General features: G+C 29.7%; 1 protein-coding gene across 1 annotated transcript in view; it reads right to left on the bottom strand.

Moving 5' to 3' along the window:
• The window catches only part of LOC142322587 (uncharacterized), a 112,775-nt gene that overhangs the window by 57,262 nt on the left and 36,415 nt on the right, over positions 1-19,098 (bottom strand). Inside the window, exons 12-16 of the mRNA XM_075361663.1 lie at positions 18,335-18,484; positions 12,180-12,329; positions 11,258-11,407; positions 5,011-5,160; positions 4,089-4,238 (exon numbers count right to left, since the gene is read on the bottom strand). Coding sequence (XP_075217778.1) covers positions 4,089-4,238; positions 5,011-5,160; positions 11,258-11,407; positions 12,180-12,329; positions 18,335-18,484 — 750 coding nt within the window. The remainder of the gene's footprint in view (positions 1-4,088; positions 4,239-5,010; positions 5,161-11,257; positions 11,408-12,179; positions 12,330-18,334; positions 18,485-19,098) is intronic.

The following is a 19,098-nucleotide window of genomic DNA, read 5'->3' as shown; positions in this document are numbered from 1 at the left end:
TTGGCATTATTTAAAATAACTTATTTTTACGATAGATTTTTAACTCAACAGCTACATTTTTTTTTAAGGATCTTATTGAAGAAGTTATCGATGATGTGGAAGAAAGAATTACTGGAAGTATTTTACAGACATCAAAATGTGTGATTTGCAATAAATTAAATTATAAGTGCATTTGTGATTGTCTTCAATGAAGAATATGATGATTTCAACACTTTTACTTTTAAAGAAACATGCTTGCAAATTACAGAAAAACCTGTTACAGAAAGGAATGTCATATCTTCTCATCTTCTTATTCACTCATGTGTTTTTTGTCAGGAGTCTTTCACTCAGAGTTCTACTTTAGAGTCACACTTAAATATTCATGTTGTCAAAAAAAACAAAAAACATTTATTCGACACAGTAATTTAAAAACACATATCTCTACTAATACAGATGAGAAAAATTTCACTTTTAATTTTTGCAAAAAAACTTTTAATGAAAGCTGTAGTTTAAAAACACATTTCTCTATTCCTACTGTTGAAGAAATTCACATGTAATTTTTGTAAGAAATCATTTAGTCAAAAGAGTAATTTTAATAAATTTAGCAATGGCATATGGCGTGTGGCATTTCTCCACACAGTGAGAAGGAAGTGGGGAGCCTAGATCATGATAAACAACAGATATATGGGACCCAGGCCCTTGTTTGGTCTTGACTTTACACCCAAAATAAAGTTCGCCTTTGGGACTAGAGCACTACTTCACCACATACATAAAAAAAGAAGTTAAAAGATTTAAAAAAACTCTAGGCATTTTGTAACTAACGACTAATTAAAAGAAATAAAATTGTAAATATGTAACACACAAAGCACTTACAATGATGTGTTTCCTGGTTCACTATCTCACAACTGGCATTGTTCTGATGAATGTATGCTGCACTAGGTAACATTTGTACATATTTATACACGTCTAAATCTACACAACAATAACAACACTACTCTTTGAGTTGGCTCATTTGGTTCAATCATATTTATAATTCTCTAGGATCTTTTAGTTGACAATGAAAAAAAAAAAAAATTTTTAAATATTTATACAAATTAAAATAACAAAGAAGCTGTAGGTAATGGAGAAATTATGAATACATATTTGAAAACAGGATAAAGAATTGCATTAAATACACCTATTGGTACTCATGAGACAAAAATCATGTTGACCATCGTTATTGGCAACATTACATGAGATATTTGGCACTTGAATTTGCAAAATCAATCTCATGATAAAAGAATCCCATGATGAGGTTCCTTAAGAAATTTAAAAGTGAAGTTGTATTCCGTTACTTTCTTCTGTGAGCTAATCATACTTCTTTGTAAATTTATATGTCAAACCTACTAAAATGTAAATCCACCCTACTAGTGACACCTTGAAAGGAACTAATTGTATAGTGAGTATTATTAATTTGAATAAAGTAATTATTGTGGCTGATGCCACTTACATGTTGCTTTCATTCAATGGAGTCTTATAGCTACTTTTATGGCGATTTCAGATCTGCAAGGGCAGGGAATTTAGAAATACAAATTTAAAGAAAACCTGATTTTTTAAGGAATTGTATAGTACAACATCTCATTGTACCACGGGTTAGTTTACTGTTTACAAAACTCAGTTGAATAAAAGGAAAGAAGAATCTGCAATCACCTCACTGGATGAGGTGAGGCACATGTTCAGCATTGTTAGTATAAGCTGTTTTACAATTCTGTAAAACCCTTGGTTCTAACAAAACTAAGTAAGAAAAAATAGTTATTTTAAAACTAGATTTAAAATACTACCACTCATTAAAATTCAGTTATCTCGTGATGTGTTTATATGATTATCTGTTAAGCTTCAACTTAAATTGAGAAATCATTAAAAAATAAATTATACTTATAATTTTGAGTTTTACTCGAGTACTTTTAGATCTCTATCTTGTTATCATTCTTTGAGGGGTTTTGTGCAAAATGTAACTTCTACTTTTTTGCAAATTTATGGATTAAAAAATTATTAATGCAATGTTCACTGGCAGCAGTTTTCCAAATTATTGAATAGGGTTTTCAAAAATATTTTCATGAAAAAAAATTGATGTTAAGATACTGGAGAGGAATCTGTATTATGTTAGTTAAATCACTTTACTTTCTTGAACATGAAAACAAGGGCCTGGGTCCCATATATCTGTTGTTTATCATGATCTAGGCTCCCCACTTCCTTCTCACTGTGTGAAGAAATGCCACACGCCATATGCCACTGCTATCCCTATGATTTGGAGGAACCCAAAAATCACTCTTCTGACTGTTATTTCTGCTTAGCAAACATTAAAGGGATTACATCAAAATCAAAACATAGAGTGTTGTAATCAAACTTACAATCCGCAATGAGAACAGATCCATACTGCAAAGAATTGACAACACCAAAGTCTCCAGAACATGTGACATTAGATGAAGGGAGCTCAGAGTCTGGTGAAACTAAGAAAGAAAAATAAACAGATTCTGGTGATACAACTTATGAACAAAGCATTTCATCTGAGCCTCATTTACTGATTAAAGTAAATCTTAACGAACTCATAAAAGATTTAAAGTATCAAAAAAACAGTCTGGAATGCTTGCTTCCCGGCAAAAAGGATGGAATCTTCTTCAAAGGAATACAAAGAAATGTAGCACTTATCGTAATCATCATTCTGAATTTAAAGTTGTTTTTCTGAAGAAAATGCCTTAGCGTTTTGTAATGACATTTCTTCTCTTATGCAGCCACTTTGTAATGAACATAACCCAACAGAATGGCACTTGTTCATAGATTCCTCTAAAGTTAGTTTAAAAGCCGGCTTCTGCATAATGGCAATAAAATTCCCGTCAGTACCTGTGGCCCACTCTGCTACTATGAAAGAAACTTATAAAAATATTAAATCTATATTGGAAAAGCTTCAATATGCAGTATATAAATGTAGTATTTGTGGTGATTTGAAAGCGATTGCATTTATATTTAGTGGTTTGCGGCTTGGTTACATAAACTACTGTTGTTTATTGTGTGAATGGGATAGTAGGGACAGAAAACCATTTATTAGAAAAGAAAAGCCTAAAAATGTGTATCTACCTCTGTTACATACCAAACTAGGATTAATGAACAATTTCGTCAAGGACATTGAAAATACTCCTGGTTCATGTACTTAAAACAGAAGTTTTCTAAAATTATCTGTGCAAAGAAACTCTACGAAATTGTTTTGAGTAAGCTGATTGCACACCATGGCTTCAAAAAAGCAATTTTTTTGCTAAAAAATAGTGGCATATCAATACATTCTACTAATTTTCAGGTTTATATCATGCAGTACTATTATTACTATTGTATAATCATTTTATTATAATTACCGATTATAATTTAAAACACATGAAAATAAGATTCTAATCAAGGAATACTGAAAAATCCTAGAGAAATGGCATAAAACCACATTAAAAATCACAAGGAACCCTCATAAATACCATACTAAAAACTATGCATGAATTATAGATCCTGGAAGAGTAGCCTCATGGCTGTTATCAAAGATCAATAAGAATGGTATTAAGAAGTACAATATTTCTTATGTTTATTCATTTCTATGTTTTATGGATGTTTTAACAGCAATAATATAACATGCTGTCTGTTGGGAGGTAGTAAACAGTTTGATATGTTACAGAATTTGTTATGGCTGTGCCACATTTACAGTACCATAAGAGACACAATGAAGTAGTTTCTCTGAGGAGAACAATGTTCTTCATAAAACTGGTTTCTGTGAATAGATTATAAATTTACTTGCAAGAATATATAAGCTGCATTTCAGTAGGTTTGTTGCGTGATGAGGAACAGTATATTTTGGCAATATGAAGAAAGAAACAAGAGACCTTTTATAAAACCTCGCTCGGAATGTTTATTCTTTATCAAAAGCCACGAGTTTTCAGGAGTGACTTGTCAATCGTACTATCCTACACATACTGTTTTATCATTTCACATACAGTTTGGTATCACTTTTTTAAGCTTTTAATCAAAATATCTAGTGTTAAACTAGAATGCTAAATATTATGTAAACCATCAAAAAGTAAATGAAAATATCTTACTTGTCTAGATGTTGTCGGTTTATCATCTGTCATAGCAACAGGAGAAATCAAATGATCTGTTCGCTCTGTTTCATGCTTGATTTCTTTTCTAATACTCAAAGATAATGGATCTTCATCAAAAAATGAACTATCAGTTTGTGCATCCATACTCTGCAGCAAAACATAAAATAATAATAATTTATTATCTTTATATAATTAACAAATATTAAAAATATATCTACTTTTCTTACAATGATAAAACAAATTGGTTTTCATAGAAATAACTCATCCATGTGAGTACTTCTATAATAATATTCAACTGGAACCTTTCAATATATAATCACACATGATAGTTCCAGAAAAGTGAAATATTGTAGGCATTTGCAGTAAATTAATAGATCAATAGAAAAATGATCTTAACCACAATCTAAATGGTTTGGTAAAAGAAACAGGTTGTTGGTGTAAATATAAAAAAACACATCAACCTTGTTTGGAAACAAAAATGTCATAGAATAAGGATTATCAAAACCTATAACAAAGTTTCTGTAACAAACTAAACAAGGTTCATAAAGGCAAGGATAGCTTTGTACTGTTATAAAACATTTTTATAAACAATGTTAAATGTGGGTATAAAATGACTATGTTAGTCACCTTCATTTAAGGCGTGAGGCACCTGCTCACTGTATTTTATTTGTTACGTATTGTTGTACAAAATGTTAGATGCAATCGGTTAAACAAAGCTATTTACAGTCCTATACTCTACTAAAATGTTTTTTACACCATAAATCAAAATATCTCAAGCTAGACATAAATGCAAAATGATTATATGTGAGCAACAAACAGCAAATAAAAATATCATAATGAATAGAATAATTAAGAATTCTTACAATAACTAGGTTTTATGTTTTTAACTTAAAACAAGATAAAGAAGAAAATAGCTTACTTGTTTAAATATTGTCAGACCATCATCTGTCTTAGAAAGATGTACAAAAGAATGTTCTTCTTGCACAGATTCATGCATTTTTTCTTTTTTAATGGGCAAAGATAATGGATTTTCTTCCAAAACTGAATCACTAGTTTGTGGATCCAAACTCTGCAAAACAAAAGTAATATTAATAGTGTGACTATCAAAGCGGGTTTTAAAGCACTAATATGTGTCGGTTATGTCTGGAAATGACTTTTTATACAAATAATCTATATTTATAACTAACACCACATGAAAACCAAAGTTTATGATACAAATGAATTTCTTAATCTCCAAAAAATATACATGAGTAGACAATAACAGTAGAGGTCATCATTTTTTATTACTAAAAATGATACAATATTTTTCATAAGAAAAGTATTCACTGGGTATATAGACTAAATTATAACGGTATAATTATAATTACGTGGTATGTAATGGGTTTTTTTTTTTTTTTTTTGTCTTCAGTCATTTGACTGGTTTGATGCAGCTCTCCAAGATTCCCTATCTAGTGCTAGTCGTTTATGTAATGGGTATAGATGCTAAATTAAACAAAGATTATAGCAAGTTTTTTTAAGTATTAACTTGTATAAAAGAAGAGAATTTAATTTTTACAGAATCAAAAAATTTTCAGATGTAAAAAGATAATTCAAAAGTTAAGATGCCAGTAAAATATTGACAAGCTTCTTTTCCTTTTAATTAATCTGACACAGTAACATTTGACATGAAAAGCTTGTAAAACTACAGCCTCACATATGCCATTATCAACCAACCATTAATAAACACATCACACATTTTTTGCATGAAAATTTCATGAGAAGCATACGATTAACTAAACATCTAAATTTATTACACTGTTTCTGGCAAAGCCAAACTGCATTAATTATCTGTGTCACAAAGAAGCCGTTGTGGAAAAGTGAAAAATTTAACAAACAAATATGAGAGTATCTCTTATTATAGAAAGTTTACGAGAACCTTCTACAATTGAACAATCAAGACCAGTACATCAAATTTAATCAAAAATATCATTTATATGTAGGATATGATTTCAATTGAAAAAACACAAGCACACTGAAATCTGCCTATTTCCGAGAATATGTTAAATATTTTTATTAAACTTGTTTCAGAATACTTCCAAGTATTTCGCCTCCAGAATAATACTGAATATCTGTTTCTTGTTGTTCACAACTAATTTCCCGTTTTGCTAATTAGAAAGTCTGACTCCATCACCGGTGAGCTTATATAATTTCACAAAAAATACGTAAGTATTTCTTACCTTCTGGCTATGCAAATATGATGAATTATTAAATCGTTTTTTACTTTATATGTTTTTAAAGATCTAACGTTGTTGCTCATAGAGTTCTCTTAAAATCAAAACACATTTAAAAATATTTTAAGAAATTTCTCAGCAGGTTATAAATTGCATTAAAAACTTATGATATGTATCCGAATATATGTGATTTAGAAACATGATGATAACATTTCTCTAGAAATGTGTAGCTCAATCTTGTAGATAAATAACATACAATTATTACACTGCTTTTCTCATGGCCCTCTCATTTTTGTGCATCAGAATGTATTAAAGAGAAATTAAAATAATTTGTTTGACATTTTCATGGTCAATTAATATAATTTTGGATCTTCAGTATATAATTCTTTCATTATTTACTTGACTCACCCATCCAGTACTAAGCCTGTTTTCTCTTATTTTTCATTTCATTCAATTCTTCCAGTAGATGAATATCTAATAAAAATGATAAAACCAATTTTATTACTCTTCGCTGTCTTTGATGTTTTAAGAACAAATGTAATGACCAATCACTTAATCTGGGGATGAGTTTGGAAAATATCTACATTTATTTACAGGGTTCTATTTTCAGTTAATATTAACAGAATTAAACTACAGTAAAATAAAAATTTTTTTATTTTTTATTTGGTATTATGAAATTGCCTGTTGACTGACCAGTTTTAATTTCTGCGCTATGTAGCATATAGTTTGATTGTGTTACATTTTGTCCTCTGTATTTTAACTGCTAATATAAATGAAATTTTTATTTTTGCTACTTTGAAACAAATATAAAGTGCTTGCTTAAATATGAACATAAGATATTTAATATTAAAGTATAAAGTGTTCAATTTGTAGTTGGCATTATTTAAAATAACTTATTTTTACGATAGATTTTTAACTCAACAGCTACATTTTTTTTTAAGGATCTTATTGAAGAAGTTATCGATGATGTGGAAGAAAGAATTACTGGAAGTATTTTACAGACATCAAAATGTGTGATTTGCAATAAATTAAATTATAAGTGCATTTGTGATTGTCTTCAATGAAGAATATGATGATTTCAACACTTTTACTTTTAAAGAAACATGCTTGCAAATTACAGAAAAACCTGTTACAGAAAGGAATGTCATATCTTCTCATCTTCTTATTCACTCATGTGTTTTTTGTCAGGAGTCTTTCACTCAGAGTTCTACTTTAGAGTCACACTTAAATATTCATGTTGTCAAAAAAAACAAAAAACATTTATTCGACACAGTAATTTAAAAACACATATCTCTACTAATACAGATGAGAAAAATTTCACTTTTAATTTTTGCAAAAAAACTTTTAATGAAAGCTGTAGTTTAAAAACACATTTCTCTATTCCTACTGTTGAAGAAATTCACATGTAATTTTTGTAAGAAATCATTTAGTCAAAAGAGTAATTTTAATAAATTTAGCAATGGCATATGGCGTGTGGCATTTCTCCACACAGTGAGAAGGAAGTGGGGAGCCTAGATCATGATAAACAACAGATATATGGGACCCAGGCCCTTGTTTGGTCTTGACTTTACACCCAAAATAAAGTTCGCCTTTGGGACTAGAGCACTACTTCACCACATACATAAAAAAAGAAGTTAAAAGATTTAAAAAAACTCTAGGCATTTTGTAACTAACGACTAATTAAAAGAAATAAAATTGTAAATATGTAACACACAAAGCACTTACAATGATGTGTTTCCTGGTTCACTATCTCACAACTGGCATTGTTCTGATGAATGTATGCTGCACTAGGTAACATTTGTACATATTTATACACGTCTAAATCTACACAACAATAACAACACTACTCTTTGAGTTGGCTCATTTGGTTCAATCATATTTATAATTCTCTAGGATCTTTTAGTTGACAATGAAAAAAAAAAAATTTTTAAATATTTATACAAATTAAAATAACAAAGAAGCTGTAGGTAATGGAGAAATTATGAATACATATTTGAAAACAGGATAAAGAATTGCATTAAATACACCTATTGGTACTCATGAGACAAAAATCATGTTGACCATCGTTATTGGCAACATTACATGAGATATTTGGCACTTGAATTTGCAAAATCAATCTCATGATAAAAGAATCCCATGATGAGGTTCCTTAAGAAATTTAAAAGTGAAGTTGTATTCCGTTACTTTCTTCTGTGAGCTAATCATACTTCTTTGTAAATTTATATGTCAAACCTACTAAAATGTAAATCCACCCTACTAGTGACACCTTGAAAGGAACTAATTGTATAGTGAGTATTATTAATTTGAATAAAGTAATTATTGTGGCTGATGCCACTTACATGTTGCTTTCATTCAATGGAGTCTTATAGCTACTTTTATGGCGATTTCAGATCTGCAAGGGCAGGGAATTTAGAAATACAAATTTAAAGAAAACCTGATTTTTTAAGGAATTGTATAGTACAACATCTCATTGTACCACGGGTTAGTTTACTGTTTACAAAACTCAGTTGAATAAAAGGAAAGAAGAATCTGCAATCACCTCACTGGATGAGGTGAGGCACATGTTCAGCATTGTTAGTATAAGCTGTTTTACAATTCTGTAAAACCCTTGGTTCTAACAAAACTAAGTAAGAAAAAATAGTTATTTTAAAACTAGATTTAAAATACTACCACTCATTAAAATTCAGTTATCTCGTGATGTGTTTATATGATTATCTGTTAAGCTTCAACTTAAATTGAGAAATCATTAAAAAATAAATTATACTTATAATTTTGAGTTTTACTCGAGTACTTTTAGATCTCTATCTTGTTATCATTCTTTGAGGGGTTTTGTGCAAAATGTAACTTCTACTTTTTTGCAAATTTATGGATTAAAAAATTATTAATGCAATGTTCACTGGCAGCAGTTTTCCAAATTATTGAATAGGGTTTTCAAAAATATTTTCATGAAAAAAAATTGATGTTAAGATACTGGAGAGGAATCTGTATTATGTTAGTTAAATCACTTTACTTTCTTGAACATGAAAACAAGGGCCTGGGTCCCATATATCTGTTGTTTATCATGATCTAGGCTCCCCACTTCCTTCTCACTGTGTGAAGAAATGCCACACGCCATATGCCACTGCTATCCCTATGATTTGGAGGAACCCAAAAATCACTCTTCTGACTGTTATTTCTGCTTAGCAAACATTAAAGGGATTACATCAAAATCAAAACATAGTGTTGTAATCAAACTTACAATCCGCAATGAGAACAGATCCATACTGCAAAGAATTGACAACACCAAAGTCTCCAGAACATGTGACATTAGATGAAGGGAGCTCAGAGTCTGGTGAAACTAAGAAAGAAAAATAAACAGATTCTGGTGATACAACTTATGAACAAAGCATTTCATCTGAGCCTCATTTACTGATTAAAGTAAATCTTAACGAACTCATAAAAGATTTAAAGTATCAAAAAAACAGTCTGGAATGCTTGCTTCCCGGCAAAAAGGATGGAATCTTCTTCAAAGGAATACAAAGAAATGTAGCACTTATCGTAATCATCATTCTGAATTTAAAGTTGTTTTTCTGAAGAAAATGCCTTAGCGTTTTGTAATGACATTTCTTCTCTTATGCAGCCACTTTGTAATGAACATAACCCAACAGAATGGCACTTGTTCATAGATTCCTCTAAAGTTAGTTTAAAAGCCGGCTTCTGCATAATGGCAATAAATTCCCGTCAGTACCTGTGGCCCACTCTGCTACTATGAAAGAAACTTATAAAAATATTAAATCTATATTGGAAAAGCTTCAATATGCAGTATATAAATGTAGTATTTGTGGTGATTTGAAAGCGATTGCATTTATATTTAGTGGTTTGCGGCTTGGTTACATAAACTACTGTTGTTTATTGTGTGAATGGGATAGTAGGGACAGAAAACCATTTATTAGAAAAGAAAAGCCTAAAAATGTGTATCTACCTCTGTTACATACCAAACTAGGATTAATGAACAATTTCGTCAAGGACATTGAAAATACTCCTGGTTCATGTACTTAAAACAGAAGTTTTCTAAAATTATCTGTGCAAAGAAACTCTACGAAATTGTTTTGAGTAAGCTGATTGCACACCATGGCTTCAAAAAAGCAATTTTTTTGCTAAAAAATAGTGGCATATCAATACATTCTACTAATTTTCAGGTTTATATCATGCAGTACTATTATTACTATTGTATAATCATTTTATTATAATTACCGATTATAATTTAAAACACATGAAAAAAAGATTCTAATCAAGGAATACTGAAAAATCCTAGAGAAATGGCATAAAACCACATTAAAAATCACAAGGAACCCTCATAAATACCATACTAAAAACTATGCATGAATTATAGATCCTGGAAGAGTAGCCTCATGGCTGTTATCAAAGATCAATAAGAATGGTATTAAGAAGTACAATATTTCTTATGTTTATTCATTTCTATGTTTTATGGATGTTTTAACAGCAATAATATAACATGCTGTCTGTTGGGAGGTAGTAAACAGTTTGATATGTTACAGAATTTGTTATGGCTGTGCCACATTTACAGTACCATAAGAGACACAATGAAGTAGTTTCTCTGAGGAGAACAATGTTCTTCATAAAACTGGTTTCTGTGAATAGATTATAAATTTACTTGCAAGAATATATAAGCTGCATTTCAGTAGGTTTGTTGCGTGATGAGGAACAGTATATTTTGGCAATATGAAGAAAGAAACAAGAGACCTTTTATAAAACCTCGCTCGGAATGTTTATTCTTTATCAAAAGCCACGAGTTTTCAGGAGTGACTTGTCAATCGTACTATCCTACACATACTGTTTTATCATTTCACATACAGTTTGGTATCACTTTTTTAAGCTTTTAATCAAAATATCTAGTGTTAAACTAGAATGCTAAATATTATGTAAACCATCAAAAAGTAAATGAAAATATCTTACTTGTCTAGATGTTGTCGGTTTATCATCTGTCATAGCAACAGGAGAAATCAAATGATCTGTTCGCTCTGTTTCATGCTTGATTTCTTTTCTAATACTCAAAGATAATGGATCTTCATCAAAAAATGAACTATCAGTTTGTGCATCCATACTCTGCAGCAAAACATAAAATAATAATAATTTATTATCTTTATATAATTAACAAATATTAAAAATATATCTACTTTTCTTACAATGATAAAACAAATTGGTTTTCATAGAAATAACTCATCCATGTGAGTACTTCTATAATAATATTCAACTGGAACCTTTCAATATATAATCACACATGATAGTTCCAGAAAAGTGAAATATTGTAGGCATTTGCAGTAAATTAATAGATCAATAGAAAAATGATCTTAACCACAATCTAAATGGTTTGGTAAAAGAAACAGGTTGTTGGTGTAAATATAAAAAAACACATCAACCTTGTTTGGAAACAAAAATGTCATAGAATAAGGATTATCAAAACCTATAACAAAGTTTCTGTAACAAACTAAACAAGGTTCATAAAGGCAAGGATAGCTTTGTACTGTTATAAAACATTTTTATAAACAATGTTAAATGTGGGTATAAAATGACTATGTTAGTCACCTTCATTTAAGGCGTGAGGCACCTGCTCACTGTATTTTATTTGTTACGTATTGTTGTACAAAATGTTAGATGCAATCGGTTAAACAAAGCTATTTACAGTCCTATACTCTACTAAAATGTTTTTTACACCATAAATCAAAATATCTCAAGCTAGACATAAATGCAAAATGATTATATGTGAGCAACAAACAGCAAATAAAAATATCATAATGAATAGAATAATTAAGAATTCTTACAATAACTAGGTTTTATGTTTTTAACTTAAAACAAGATAAAGAAGAAAATAGCTTACTTGTTTAAATATTGTCAGACCATCATCTGTCTTAGAAAGATGTACAAAAGAATGTTCTTCTTGCACAGATTCATGCATTTTTTCTTTTTTAATGGGCAAAGATAATGGATTTTCTTCCAAAACTGAATCACTAGTTTGTGGATCCAAACTCTGCAAAACAAAAGTAATATTAATAGTGTGACTATCAAAGCGGGTTTTAAAGCACTAATATGTGTCGGTTATGTCTGGAAATGACTTTTTATACAAATAATCTATATTTATAACTAACACCACATGAAAACCAAAGTTTATGATACAAATGAATTTCTTAATCTCCAAAAAATATACATGAGTAGACAATAACAGTAGAGGTCATCATTTTTTATTACTAAAAATGATACAATATTTTTCATAAGAAAAGTATTCACTGGGTATATAGACTAAATTATAACGGTATAATTATAATTACGTGGTATGTAATGGGTATAGATGCTAAATTAAACAAAGATTATAGCAAGTTTTTTTAAGTATTAACTTGTATAAAAGAAGAGAATTTAATTTTTACAGAATCAAAAAATTTTCAGATGTAAAAAGATAATTCAAAAGTTAAGATGCCAGTAAAATATTGACAAGCTTCTTTTCCTTTTAATTAATCTGACACAGTAACATTTGACATGAAAAGCTTGTAAAACTACAGCCTCACATATGCCATTATCAACCAACCATTAATAAACACATCACACATTTTTTGCATGAAAATTTCATGAGAAGCATACGATTAACTAAACATCTAAATTTATTACACTGTTTCTGGCAAAGCCAAACTGCATTAATTATCTGTGTCACAAAGAAGCCGTTGTGGAAAAGTGAAAAATTTAACAAACAAATATGAGAGTATCTCTTATTATAGAAAGTTTACGAGAACCTTCTACAATTGAACAATCAAGACCAGTACATCAAATTTAATCAAAAATATCATTTATATGTAGGATATGATTTCAATTGAAAAAACACAAGCACACTGAAATCTGCCTATTTCCGAGAATATGTTAAATATTTTTATTAAACTTGTTTCAGAATACTTCCAAGTATTTCGCCTCCAGAATAATACTGAATATCTGTTTCTTGTTGTTCACAACTAATTTCCCGTTTTGCTAATTAGAAAGTCTGACTCCATCACCGGTGAGCTTATATAATTTCACAAAAAATACGTAAGTATTTCTTACCTTCTGGCTATGCAAATATGATGAATTATTAAATCGTTTTTTACTTTATATGTTTTTAAAGATCTAACGTTGTTGCTCATAGAGTTCTCTTAAAATCAAAACACATTTAAAAATATTTTAAGAAATTTCTCAGCAGGTTATAAATTGCATTAAAAACTTATGATATGTATCCGAATATATGTGATTTAGAAACATGATGATAACATTTCTCTAGAAATGTGTAGCTCAATCTTGTAGATAAATAACATACAATTATTACACTGCTTTTCTCATGGCCCTCTCATTTTTGTGCATCAGAATGTATTAAAGAGAAATTAAAATAATTTGTTTGACATTTTCATGGTCAATTAATATAATTTTGGATCTTCAGTATATAATTCTTTCATTATTTACTTGACTCACCCATCCAGTACTAAGCCTGTTTTCTCTTATTTTTCATTTCATTCAATTCTTCCAGTAGATGAATATCTAATAAAAATGATAAAACCAATTTTATTACTCTTCGCTGTCTTTGATGTTTTAAGAACAAATGTAATGACCAATCACTTAATCTGGGGATGAGTTTGGAAAATATCTACATTTATTTACAGGGTTCTATTTTCAGTTAATATTAACAGAATTAAACTACAGTAAAATAAAAATTTTTTTATTTTTTATTTGGTATTATGAAATTGCCTGTTGACTGACCAGTTTTAATTTCTGCGCTATGTAGCATATAGTTTGATTGTGTTACATTTTGTCCTCTGTATTTTAACTGCTAATATAAATGAAATTTTTATTTTTGCTACTTTGAAACAAATATAAAGTGCTTGCTTAAATATGAACATAAGATATTTAATATTAAAGTATAAAGTGTTCAATTTGTAGTTGGCATTATTTAAAATAACTTATTTTTACGATAGATTTTTAACTCAACAGCTACATTTTTTTTTAAGGATCTTATTGAAGAAGTTATCGATGATGTGGAAGAAAGAATTACTGGAAGTATTTTACAGACATCAAAATGTGTGATTTGCAATAAATTAAATTATAAGTGCATTTGTGATTGTCTTCAATGAAGAATATGATGATTTCAACACTTTTACTTTTAAAGAAACATGCTTGCAAATTACAGAAAAACCTGTTACAGAAAGGAATGTCATATCTTCTCATCTTCTTATTCACTCATGTGTTTTTTGTCAGGAGTCTTTCACTCAGAGTTCTACTTTAGAGTCACACTTAAATATTCATGTTGTCAAAAAAAACAAAAAACATTTATTCGACACAGTAATTTAAAAACACATATCTCTACTAATACAGATGAGAAAAATTTCACTTTTAATTTTTGCAAAAAAACTTTTAATGAAAGCTGTAGTTTAAAAACACATTTCTCTATTCCTACTGTTGAAGAAATTCACATGTAATTTTTGTAAGAAATCATTTAGTCAAAAGAGTAATTTTAATAAATTTAGCAATGGCATATGGCGTGTGGCATTTCTCCACACAGTGAGAAGGAAGTGGGGAGCCTAGATCATGATAAACAACAGATATATGGGACCCAGGCCCTTGTTTGGTCTTGACTTTACACCCAAAATAAAGTTCGCCTTTGGGACTAGAGCACTACTTCACCACATACATAAAAAAAGAAGTTAAAAGATTTAAAAAAACTCTAGGCATTTTGTAACTAACGACTAATTAAAAGAAATAAAATTGTAAATATGTAACACACAAAGCACTTACAATGATGTGTTTCCTGGTTCACTATCTCACAACTGGCATTGTTCTGATGAATGTATGCTGCACTAGGTAACATTTGTACATATTTATACACGTCTAAATCTACACAACAATAACAACACTACTCTTTGAGTTGGCTCATTTGGTTCAATCATATTTATAATTCTCTAGGATCTTTTAGTTGACAATGAAAAAAAAAAAATTTTTAAATATTTATACAAATTAAAATAACAAAGAAGCTGTAGGTAATGGAGAAATTATGAATACATATTTGAAAACAGGATAAAGAATTGCATTAAATACACCTATTGGTACTCATGAGACAAAAATCATGTTGACCATCGTTATTGGCAACATTACATGAGATATTTGGCACTTGAATTTGCAAAATCAATCTCATGATAAAAGAATCCCATGATGAGGTTCCTTAAGAAATTTAAAAGTGAAGTTGTATTCCGTTACTTTCTTCTGTGAGCTAATCATACTTCTTTGTAAATTTATATGTCAAACCTACTAAAATGTAAATCCACCCTACTAGTGACACCTTGAAAGGAACTAATTGTATAGTGAGTATTATTAATTTGAATAAAGTAATTATTGTGGCTGATGCCACTTACATGTTGCTTTCATTCAATGGAGTCTTATAGCTACTTTTATGGCGATTTCAGATCTGCAAGGGCAGGGAATTTAGAAATACAAATTTAAAGAAAACCTGATTTTTTAAGGAATTGTATAGTACAACATCTCATTGTACCACGGGTTAGTTTACTGTTTACAAAACTCAGTTGAATAAAAGGAAAGAAGAATCTGCAATCACCTCACTGGATGAGGTGAGGCACATGTTCAGCATTGTTAGTATAAGCTGTTTTACAATTCTGTAAAACCCTTGGTTCTAACAAAACTAAGTAAGAAAAAATAGTTATTTTAAAACTAGATTTAAAATACTACCACTCATTAAAATTCAGTTATCTCGTGATGTGTTTATATGATTATCTGTTAAGCTTCAACTTAAATTGAGAAATCATTAAAAAATAAATTATACTTATAATTTTGAGTTTTACTCGAGTACTTTTAGATCTCTATCTTGTTATCATTCTTTGAGGGGTTTTGTGCAAAATGTAACTTCTACTTTTTTGCAAATTTATGGATTAAAAAATTATTAATGCAATGTTCACTGGCAGCAGTTTTCCAAATTATTGAATAGGGTTTTCAAAAATATTTTCATGAAAAAAAATTGATGTTAAGATACTGGAGAGGAATCTGTATTATGTTAGTTAAATCACTTTACTTTCTTGAACATGAAAACAAGGGCCTGGGTCCCATATATCTGTTGTTTATCATGATCTAGGCTCCCCACTTCCTTCTCACTGTGTGAAGAAATGCCACACGCCATATGCCACTGCTATCCCTATGATTTGGAGGAACCCAAAAATCACTCTTCTGACTGTTATTTCTGCTTAGCAAACATTAAAGGGATTACATCAAAATCAAAACATAGTGTTGTAATCAAACTTACAATCCGCAATGAGAACAGATCCATACTGCAAAGAATTGACAACACCAAAGTCTCCAGAACATGTGACATTAGATGAAGGGAGCTCAGAGTCTGGTGAAACTAAGAAAGAAAAATAAACAGATTCTGGTGATACAACTTATGAACAAAGCATTTCATCTGAGCCTCATTTACTGATTAAAGTAAATCTTAACGAACTCATAAAAGATTTAAAGTATCAAAAAAACAGTCTGGAATGCTTGCTTCCCGGCAAAAAGGATGGAATCTTCTTCAAAGGAATACAAAGAAATGTAGCACTTATCGTAATCATCATTCTGAATTTAAAGTTGTTTTTCTGAAGAAAATGCCTTAGCGTTTTGTAATGACATTTCTTCTCTTATGCAGCCACTTTGTAATGAACATAACCCAACAGAATGGCACTTGTTCATAGATTCCTCTAAAGTTAGTTTAAAAGCCGGCTTCTGCATAATGGCAATAAATTCCCGTCAGTACCTGTGGCCCACTCTGCTACTATGAAAGAAACTTATAAAAATATTAAATCTATATTGGAAAAGCTTCAATATGCAGTATATAAATGTAGTATTTGTGGTGATTTGAAAGCGATTGCATTTATATTTAGTGGTTTGCGGCTTGGTTACATAAACTACTGTTGTTTATTGTGTGAATGGGATAGTAGGGACAGAAAACCATTTATTAGAAAAGAAAAGCCTAAAAATGTGTATCTACCTCTGTTACATACCAAACTAGGATTAATGAACAATTTCGTCAAGGACATTGAAAATACTCCTGGTTCATGTACTTAAAACAGAAGTTTTCTAAAATTATCTGTGCAAAGAAACTCTACGAAATTGTTTTGAGTAAGCTGATTGCACACCATGGCTTCAAAAAAGCAATTTTTTTGCTAAAAAATAGTGGCATATCAATACATTCTACTAATTTTCAGGTTTATATCATGCAGTACTATTATTACTATTGTATAATCATTTTATTATAATTACCGATTATAATTTAAAACACATGAAAATAAGATTCTAATCAAGGAATACTGAAAAATCCTAGAGAAATGGCATAAAACCACATTAAAAATCACAAGGAACCCTCATAAATACCATACTAAAAACTATGCATGAATTATAGATCCTGGAAGAGTAGCCTCATGGCTGTTATCAAAGATCAATAAGAATGGTATTAAGAAGTACAATATTTCTTATGTTTATTCATTTCTATGTTTTATGGATGTTTTAACAGCAATAATATAACATGCTGTCTGTTGGGAGGTAGTAAACAGTTTGATATGTTACAGAATTTGTTATGGCTGTGCCACATTTACAGTACCATAAGAGACACAATGAAGTAGTTTCTCTGAGGAGAACAATGTTCTTCATAAAACTGGTTTCTGTGAATAGATTATAAATTTACTTGCAAGAATATATAAGCTGCATTTCAGTAGGTTTGTTGCGTGATGAGGAACAGTATATTTTGGCAATATGAAGAAAGAAACAAGAGACCTTTTATAAAACCTCGCTCGGAATGTTTATTCTTTATCAAAAGCCACGAGTTTTCAGGAGTGACTTGTCAATCGTACTATCCTACACATACTGTTTTATCATTTCACATACAGTTTGGTATCACTTTTTTAAGCTTTTAATCAAAATATCTAGTGTTAAACTAGAATGCTAAATATTATGTAAACCATCAAAAAGTAAATGAAAATATCTTACTTGTCTAGATGTTGTCGGTTTATCATCTGTCATAGCAACAGGAGAAATCAAATGATCTGTTCGCTCTGTTTCATGCTTGATTTCTTTTCTAATACTCAAAGATAATGGATCTTCATCAAAAAATGAACTATCAGTTTGTGCATCCATACTCTGCAGCAAAACATAAAATAATAATAATTTATTATCTTTATATAATTAACAAATATTAAAAATATATCTACTTTTCTTACAATGATAAAACAAATTGGTTTTCATAGAAATAACTCATCCATGTGAGTACTTCTATAATAATATTCAACTGGAACCTTTCAATATATAATCACACATGATAGTTCCAGAAAAGTGAAATATTGTAGGCATTTGCAGTAAATTAATAGATCAATAGAAAAATGATCTTAACCACAATCTAAATGGTTTGGTAAAAGAAACAGGTTGTTGGTGTAAATATAAAAAAACACATCAACCTTGTTTGGAAACAAAAATGTCATAGAATAAGGATTATCAAAACCTATAACAAAGTTTCTGTAACAAACTAAACAAGGTTCATAAAGGCAAGGATAGCTTTGTACTGTTATAAAACATTTTTATAAACAATGTTAAATGTGGGTATAAAATGACTATGTTAGTCACCTTCATTTAAGGCGTGAGGCACCTGCTCACTGTATTTTATTTGTTACGTATTGTTGTACAAAATGTTAGATGCAATCGGTTAAACAAAGCTATTTACAGTCCTATACTCTACTAAAATGTTTTTTACACCATAA

Source organism: Lycorma delicatula, chromosome 4 (assembly GCF_047948215.1).
Source record: "Lycorma delicatula isolate Av1 chromosome 4, ASM4794821v1, whole genome shotgun sequence".
Classification (NCBI taxonomy): Eukaryota; Metazoa; Arthropoda; class Insecta; order Hemiptera; family Fulgoridae; genus Lycorma; species Lycorma delicatula.
The sequence above is the reverse complement of the archived record's forward strand: the minus strand, read 5'-3'. Positions and strand labels throughout refer to the sequence as shown.